This window comes from Bison bison, unplaced genomic scaffold (genome assembly GCF_000754665.1).
Source record: "Bison bison bison isolate TAMUID 2011002044 unplaced genomic scaffold, Bison_UMD1.0 scf7180017864322, whole genome shotgun sequence".
NCBI classification, from domain to species: Eukaryota; Metazoa; Chordata; class Mammalia; order Artiodactyla; family Bovidae; genus Bison; species Bison bison.
In genome coordinates this window covers 3,904,317-3,913,924 of record NW_011494894.1, presented here as the reverse complement: position 1 = coordinate 3,913,924, position 9,608 = coordinate 3,904,317, and the positions used below count along the sequence as shown (strand labels likewise).

Genomic DNA, 9,608 nt, shown 5'->3' with positions numbered 1-9,608 from the left:
AACTGTGAACAGTGCTCGACAAGAAATAACAGCCTGAATAATTCAGCTGAACAGGAAGATAAAGGATTTAGAGATAAGTTTTCTCAGGTTTCAAACACGCAATTGTCCCTGTGTACATATGGAATTTTAAGTGAAATATAATCACATTTAGCTTGACAGTTTATGGAACAAATGTTTTAATATAAATCTGTTTTCCCAGATTTTTATTCCTCAGTAAATGGCATTGAGAGAGTCGATCAGCTTAATGTTCACACTTCAGAAGCATCAGGAACAGTGAATGCTCAATGAAAAGCATTTTTTTTTCTAAATTTAAGGTGCTATTTTAAAGTAACTATTTTCTTAACTAGGTTAACACAACTGTAAAGCAATTTTCATCCAATTAAAAAATAATTTATGGGGGAAAACTCACATATAAATAAATACTTTTCTTAAATATAAATTACTGAGTTTATATAAATATATGATCTCGCTTAATCCTCACAGCAATGCTCAGGAAGATGATAGTATCAACTTTATTTTATAGCTCATTTATTTACAAGTAAGTTGCTGAGATAAGAAACAGCTGAAATGTAGATAAACGGGGATTGTGTGTGTGTGCTCGGTCACTAAGTCATGCCTGACTCTTTGTGACCTGATGGACTACAGCCCTCCAGGCTCCTCTGTCCATGGGATTTTCCAGGGAAGAATACTGGAGTGGGTTGCCATTTCCTTCTCCAGGGGATCATCCTGATCCAGGGATCGAACCCTTGTCTCCTGCAGCTCCCGCACTGGCAGCTTCTTTGCTGCTGAGCCACCTGGGAAGCCCCAGAATGGGATTGGGAGTCTGCTACTTCAAAGACAGTACCCAACCCGGTCCAAGTGTGTTGGTTGTTACTTATGACCCCTATGGTGCCACTAGCGGAGCATCACTGCATTTTTTTTTTTTTTTTTTACATAAAACCATTTCTTCCATATGGAGCTATTGTGCTAAGCAGTTTGTCTCAGATCACCCAGCTTGCAAGTCAAGATAGGCTGGGCCTTTCAGGCTGCACAGCCCAGGTGTGAAGCCATCCGTCACGTTCCCTCTCTCTTTCATACTGCACTATCATATCTATTCTTTATCTTCCCCCTTAAGTTACGATCCCTAAGTATTCAAGGATAGCTCCTCTCTTATGCCTGGAACATAGGTACTCAGTCATAATGTTGAGTGAACTAATTTGCACTGTGAGGAAATAATCCAGGTATGCTGCAAAATCTCACGGCAAATAAATACTTTACTCATAGCATTTGCCACAGTTTTAAACCTAAAGGTTGTTTAATTACTGTCTCTCATCCACCAGGCTACGTACATCCTGTAAGAAGAAGAGTTTTACTCACCATTATGTCCCTACCTCCTAGCACGGAGCTTAGACTGACGACTAATGATTATCATTGAAGGAATCAATGTGATGACAAAGAAGTTAAATAAAACTTAAGAGGGTAGTGATCATTTCTCGAAAACTTCTGCTCTTTAGGGATTTCCCTAATAGTGCTGCTCTCTCTCTTCCTTCTTCTTTTCTTTCTTCACTTTTCCACCTTCCATATCTTTTCCTCTCTTTACTGACTTTTATTTGGCAAACGTGTATAGAAAGTAAGGTGACAGGCATGCTACTGACTATTGCACTCAGGTTAATTGATTTAATTCTAATAGCAGTCTTATGAGATATGGATTATCTTGACCATCTTTATTTTATAGTTGAGGGTATTGAGTGTAGAGGCCTCAGGGAACATAGCCAAGGTCCCCGAGCGTGCACTTTAACTCTGGCAGTCTGGCCCCAGAGTCTGTGCTTTCCCCGCTACCACAGTCTGTTTCTTACTTGTCCCCTCTTCCTTTAAGCTGCATTTCAATAGAAATAAGCTCTATTCACTGCACCTCTCTCTATTGATTTATGTTCTCCAGTTTGAATTAGTTATTTTTTGTGCTTACCTTCTGTGTTAGTCATCCTTGATGCAAAAACAAGCCTAAAACCTCAGTGAGGTGAAGTGAAGTTGCTCAGTCGTGTCTGACTCTTTGTGACCCCATGGACTGTAGCCTACCAGGCTCCTCCGTCCATGGGATTTTCCAGGCAAGAATACTTGGTGTGGGCTGCCATTTCCTTCTCCAGGGGAACTTCCCGACCCAGGGATCGAACCCGGGTCTCCTGCATTGTAGGCAGACACTTTACCGGCTGAGCCACAAGGGAAGCCCAAAACCTCAATAGTCAACAGCAAACATGTACTCCTTGGTCATGTTACATGTCAACAGAACAGCTTCTTTTCATAAAGAGAAGCAAAAAAAAAAAAGAAAAAAAATGAAGCTAATTCAGAGCAGCTCAAATGTTTTTGCATTCATAAGATGTATTCATTTTTAATCAGTTTTGTGGAGAAAATGCAGGTAAAAATTCAGTAACAGAGTGGTCTTCATTCTGCCTCACAGATTTTTTTAACTTTGAAGGGTTAAAAAATATTCACATGGCTTGTAAATGCCCAGAACCCATTGTTGTTGTTGTTGTTTAGTCGCTCAGTTGTGTCCAACTCTTGTGATTCATGGGATTTCCCAGGCAGGAATACTGGAGTGAGTAGCCATTTCTTACTCCGGGTATCTTCCCTGAGCCTCCTGCCTTGCAGGCAGAGTCTTTACCACTCAGCCACCAGGAAAGCCTGCCCAGAATCTCTAGCAATTGCATCAGTGTAATTTCAGTCAGTTCAGTTCATTAATAATTTTTCCAATGCTGCCTATGGAACTAGCCTTATATAAAGAATTAAAAAAATGATCATAAGTTTGTTTATGGAATAATTTTGTATTTTTTGAGATTGATAAGTTTCTTAAGAACAAGATCGTTACTCATCTTTAGCAAGGAACATACTAACACATAGGAGATAGCTAATGAGTAGTGAATGATGAGCAGACCAGCTGAACAAATGATCTTTCCATCTCTTCCATAGGAACTTCTACTTGCAGAAAAGTGGGCTAAAATGAACAAGCTCCCCTTTCCAAAGATTGATCCTTACGTGTTCGATCGAGAAGGACTGAAAGAATGCTATGTTTTTAAACCCAAGAATCCTGATGTCGAGAAAGATTGCCCGACTATCATTCACTTTGTTCTGGCCAACATCAACTTCAGAAAGTACAAGGCTCCAGGTACATCGGGAGTTATAGTCTGTAAGGCAGAAAGCTGATAAAGCGTAAGAGTGACATTAAGGTGCTTCATGCTGGCACTGCCCTACCAGCTGTTACAACATCGAACACTTCCTTTACCTTGATAAATGGCTACCATCCTGAGACCCCAAGCACTCCCCCTCGTTCTCACCCCAGAGTCTCCTGAGTTCTTCACAATCCAGAAACTGAAGGGTGATTAACTAGCTTGATAAACCTCCTGGGCTTTATTCCACAACCTCAGGTTATATTTGTTCTGATGGATCGGTGCCCTTGTCAGGCATTTTTAAATATTTTGATTGCTACCGTTGTAAGGGAGGCCTTGTTTCAGAACAAATCATGCAAAATTTGTGGGAATGTTAACTGACCATAAAAATTCATGAAATCTAGCAGTACAATATGGATAGTAATTTCAGGTCACCATGTTGCATTCCTTTAGAAAAAGAAAATTAAGTTCAAGGCACTGGCATTTTGTTTTGCCGCATCCAAAGGAGTCTATGGACTCTTCTATATCCTGGAAGATACTGATTAACAAAAGGAGAGCTAGAGATTGACTGGCAAGATACTAAATGCCTCAAAGTTATATTATTTTCAGACCAGAAAATGTAGCTGTTAAAGAAAAGATGAAAAAATAGTCATGGAAGATTTGAGACTATGGGGAGGAAAGTGATCTTTTTCTAGATAGTGGACGAAGTCAGAGAAAAGGTCAATAGAGGTGGAGGCTCTCCTGAGTCATACATCAACACAAAAGAAGGAAGAATTAGCTGGAATTTTTAGTTATTTAACAGTGAAATACATAAAGCATAGGAAATTTTGAATTTTCTATCACTATTAATTCTCAAAAACAGGCTGTGGAGGGGATTCTTGTGACATGAAGACAGTTAATTAATGTCTGGGTTTGGGTTCTACCAGAAGCAAATTCCAAGCAAAGGGTTCACATGCAAATAGTTTATTTGGGTGAAGTAGGAAACTTTAGTAAGAGAGCTGAGAACTGATAAAAGGAAGAAAGCCAGATAACAAAAGATGTGTTAGTAAGCCTGCTACCATAGGAGAACCTGGTCCTGCTGGGAAACTCTAGGAAATGAAATAGAGTCTAGTCAGATCATGCTTTCCACTTACACAGCAAGTGGCAAGGGAACCAAGGAATTTATATGCCAATACCATAGAGTCTTTGGTTGACTGCTTCCTGGGACAGAGTATTATTGACTGGAACTTCCAGCCTGCTGCTAATGAGCAAAGCAGCAGTTACAGGGAGTGGTAGAAAGCCTTCAGGGCTTCCCAGGCGGCTCAGTGGTAAAGAGTCTACCTGCCAAGCAGGAGACACAGGCTTGATCCCTGAGTTGGGAAGATCCCCTGGAGAAGGAAACGGTAACCCACTCCAGTATTCTTGCCTGGGAAATCCCATGGACAGAGGAGACTGGTGGGCCACAGTCTGTGGGGTTGCAAAAGAGTCAGACACTACTTAGTCAGACTACACAGTAGCAGCAGAAAGCCCTTAGGCGCAGAGATGCAAGTACTGGCAGTTGGAAGATGCCTAGTCAGAGTACACAGAAGTGGTCAAGTCCAGGGTATGTGAGCAGAGGCCTCATAGTGTACACTCAGGATTATATGACCCCTAAGGGGCCCCCAAGATTGTTTATGGCTATTTGAATGTTTTGTGCCCTGGACTCTAGAGATAATTTGTGGTTTTCGAAATAACATCATTTGAAATTCTTCTTATATTTAGGTGTTCCAAGAGAAACTAATGAAGAGAAAGAAATAGCTGATTTTGATATTTTTGATGACCCTGAATCACCGTTTTCGACCTTCAACTTTCAATATCCCAATCAAGCATTTAAAAGGCTGCATGATCTCATGTACTTCAATACCCTGAACAACATTGATGTAAGTATCTCTTATGATCATTGACGATGTCGAATATTTCCATATCACATGAACATAGCAATACCCCATTTTAATTCGTTAAAAATAACTTTTATGAATGATATCACCCCAAAATTTGCCATTTTCATTTTTGTAAATTAATCTCCAGAAGAACCCCATAAAATTCACAAAGAAGGAACCCAGTGCCTCCAAATTGGCAGAGCCCACATTTTATGCTATTGTTTGAAGGATTAGTTGATCCTCAGCTTCTTTCCCAAAGTATCTAGTAGGTTTATCATATGATAAAGTAAACTATAAGTTGAAAGAAAAGTGATACGATGGAAATATGAGTAGAGAAGCTACCAGAAGTGCAATTAATCTGCAAAAATAGCATGAATTTTAATGAATAGACTCATGCCTTTAAATGTCTTTTTATTTTTGTGGATCTTGGAACTGTCTCCCGAAGTAGCAGTTTCTCCAAGTTTAGCCCTGGAGATATCAAGTGTGCCTTGTTCCACAAACATTAAAACAACTCATTCTCTTTAGTGTTATTCCTATCACTAGTATATCTGTTGCTAAGATTCTGTATCTGTGTAAAATTCTTTAGTTGCTAACTCACCACTTAGGACCACTGTTGTGTAATTGGATTCATGATGGCTTGTGGTTCCACATCATAGTGTCTGACAAATGATGATCAGTGGTACAAGCCCAAGTTCATGAGTCTCCTTGGATTTTGTACATTAGAAAAAAGCATAAAAGAAAAAGAAAGAAAAATTAAATGGAGAAGAAAAGGCCTCACACCTGATTTGCCAGTCCTTTTGGAGATTGTACGAATGGAGTAAAAGAATGTACCATTGAGAATGAGTCCTCTGTGCATATGAGATTTCATTAGATTTGTGTGATCTAATAGAATTCTGGCACATCTAGTTTGTTTAGTTTGGTCTGAAACTAGTAATGATCAATTGTGTGCAGTTGTAACAGTTATACCATAATATATTTATTAATCAATATCTTTAATTTTTTTAAACATATGAAAATTTTCCAATAACCTTCAGTTTCTGCAACTCCAAAGTGTTTCTTGTCAGTGTTCATTTGTGAATAATATGTGATAGTTCAGGTAAAACATGAATAGCAACATTTATAGTACATTTCATCTTCTAAGCGGATTTATTTCTTTTCTTTTGCCTTATTGTTCAGTGAAAATCTGAAATTTGCTACATTGCTTCTGTGGTGATGGTGAAAATTTAAAGAATAATAGAAGAAAATCAACATTTTAAGCTATGATTTTAGGGAGCAAACAGATATTCTCAGAATGCAGTTGTGTTTTATAAAACCTCACGCTGTTAAAAAAGAACTAAGGGTTAATAAAGCAATAATCCTATTTTTCCAGTACGAAGCCAGTAAACAAATAATTATATTGTCTTCTCATGGAGATGAAATGTATTAAACTTGGTCAGTTGTCCTCAAATGGATTAAAAAAATAGATTATAGGAATGTATAAATACCCATTGGACTTGGGGAAATTAAAGGATACATACACAAAGCTGAGTGCCAAAGAGTTGATGCTTTTGAACTGTGGATGTTGGAGAAGATTCTTGAGAGTCCCTTGGACTGCAAGGAGATCCAACCAGTCCATTCTGAAGGAGATCAGCCCTGGGATTTCTTTGGAGGGAATGATGCTGAAGCTGAAACTCCAGTACTTTGGCCACCTCATGAGAAGAATTGACTCATTGGAAAAGACTCTGATGCTGGGAGGGATTGGGGGAAGGAGGAAAAGGGGACGACAGAGGATGAGATGGCTGGATGGCATCACCAACTCAATGGACATGAGTTTGAGTGAACTCCGGGAGTTGGTGATGGACAGGGCGACCTGGTGTGCTGCGATTCATGGGGTCGCAAAGAGTCGGACACGACTGAGCGACTGAACTGAACTGACACAAACATACAAGTATATCTTTATATCGACATATATGTATATATTCATGTGTATATATATGAAATATATATACATATAGGTGTATATAATTTACACAACTTCATTTTTCTCATTGTTTTCAGTTCTGGTTTATATAAAACTCACTAAGCTATTTAGGGAATGATATAGTTCTGTTTATATATTTTACAAACATTCTTCAAAGTATGAAGAATTCATCTTTGTTTGACACATAGGTGAAAAAGTTAATGCCTAAACAAAACTAGACTGAATCCCAAAATAACTGTCCTGACTTAGAGCTCATCAAACACAGATTTTTCACAAGCCATTCAATTAAGCAGGTTTTAATTACTTCTAAGAACTCACCTAACACAGTAAGTAGAAGCAAGATCATGGACTTTATATCATGTTTAGCTCTTAGATGGGCTATTTTTATGACTTTGAATAAGCTACTTAAACTTCTTGAGCCTCAATTTCCTCATCTCTGAAACAAGTATAACAGTACCTATCATGGTGGCAGTAGTGAATTTTCAGTCAGGTGTTCAGTTCAGTTCAGTTCAGTCGCTCAGTCGTGTCCGATTCTTTGTGACTCCAGGCCTCCTTGTCCGTCACCAACTCCCAGAGTCCACCCAAACCCATGTCCATTGAGTCAGTGATATCATCCAACCATCTCATCCTCTGTCTTCCCCTTCTCCTCCTGCCTTCAATCCTTCCGAGCATCAGGGTCTTTTCCAATGAGTTAGCTCTTTGCATCAGGTGGCCAAAGTATTAGAGTTTCAGCTTCAGCATCAGTCCTTCCAATGAATATTCAGGACTGGTTTCCTTTAGGATGGACTGGTTGGAATTCCTTGCAGTCCAAGGGACTCTCAAGAGTCTTCTCCAACACCACAGTTCAAAAGCATCAATTCTTCTGTGCTTAGCCTTCTTCACAGTCCAACTTTCACATTCATACATGACCACTAGAAAAATCATAGCTTTGACTAGACGGACCTTTGTTGACAAAGTAATGTCTCTGCTTTTCAATAAGCTGTCTAGGTTGGTCATAACTTTTCTTCCAAAGAGCAAGCGTCTTTTGATTTCATGGCTGCAGTCACCATCTGCAGTGATTTTGGAGCCCAGAAAAATAAAGTCTGACACTGTTTCCACTGTTTCCCCATCTATTTGCCATGAAGTGATGGGACCAGATGCCATGATCTTAGTTTTCTGAATGTTGAGCTTTAAGCCAACTTTTTCACTTTCCTCTTTCACTTTCATCAAGAGGCTCTTTAGTTCTTCTTCACTTTCTGTCATAAGGGTGTTGTCATCTGCATATCTGAGGTTATTGATATTATTGATCTTAGCTCTCCAACCCAGGATTGAACCCATACCCCTGGCCTTGGAAGGCAGTGTCTTAACCACTGGTCCACCAGGGAAGTCCCTCAGTCAGGTGATGGATGAACAAACAGTTCCCTACAAGCAGAAGCTGCTTAATAAGTGGGAACTCTACCTATGTGTGTCTATATCCTGCACCATGATGGATATATGTCAAGACCATGCAAATGATGAAAAGTAAGAATATAAATAAGTCCGTACTGGTAATGGAAGCCTAGGCAGTAAATGCATGTATTTTTGAATGAACGAATTTAGGCTTCCCTCTTAAATTATATAACCACTGAGATTTTTCTTGGGTGTGTATATGTGTGTATGAGCCTCATACCCAGGTAAGACTTCTAGGTTTCACTGACATTTATCTCTGCTTGTTTTTAGCCAGGAAAGTATATTTTATCAGAATCAAAGCTCCTTGATTAGATCAGATCAGTTGCTCAGTCATGTCTGACTCTTTGCAACCCCATGAATCACAGCATGCCAGGCCTCCCTGTCCATCACCAATTCCCGAAGTTCTCTCAGACTCACGTCCATCGAGTCAGTGATGCCATCCAGCCATCTCATCCTCTGTCATCCCCTTCTCCTCTTGCCCACAATCTCTCCCAGCATCAGAGTCTTTTCCAATGAGTCAACTCTTTGCATGAGGTGGCCAAAGTACCGGAGTTTCAGCTTTAGCATCATTCCTTCCAAAGAAATCCCAGGGCTGATCTCCTTCAGAATGGACTGGTTGGATCTCTTTGCAATCCAAGGGACTCTCAAGAGTCTTCTCCAACACCACAGTTCAAAAGCATCAATTCTTCCAGCGCTCAGCCTTCTTCACAGTCCAACTCTCACATCCATACATAACCACAGGAAAAACCATAGCCTTGAATAGACGGACCTTTGTTGGCAAAGGAATGTCTCTGCTTTTGAATATGCTATCTAGGTTGGTCATAACTTTCCTTCCAAGGAGCAAGTGTCTTTTAATTTCATGGCTGCAGTCACCATCTGCAGTGACTTTAGAGGCCAGAAAAATAAAGTCTGATACTGTTTCCAGTGTTTCCCCATCTATTTGCCATGAAGTGATGGGACCGGATGCCATGATCTTCGTTTTCTGAATGTTGAGCTTTAAGCCAGCTTTTTCACTCTCCACTTTTCCCTTTCATCAAGAGGCTTTTTAGTTCCTCTTCACTTTCTGCCATAAGCATGGTGTCATCTGCATATCTGAGGTTATTGATATTTCTCCCGGCAATCTTGATTCCAGCTTGTGTTTCTTCCAGTCCAGCGTTTCTCATGATGTACTCTGCACAGAAG

General features: G+C 39.8%; 1 protein-coding gene across 1 annotated transcript in view; it reads left to right on the top strand.

Moving 5' to 3' along the window:
- Positions 1-9,608, top strand: part of PLA2G4A (phospholipase A2, group IVA (cytosolic, calcium-dependent)) — a 174,733-nt gene that overhangs the window by 156,792 nt on the left and 8,333 nt on the right. The window contains exons 16-17 of the mRNA XM_010853064.1: positions 2,944-3,139; positions 4,881-5,038. Of these exons, the coding sequence (XP_010851366.1) occupies positions 2,944-3,139; positions 4,881-5,038 (354 nt within the window). The remainder of the gene's footprint in view (positions 1-2,943; positions 3,140-4,880; positions 5,039-9,608) is intronic.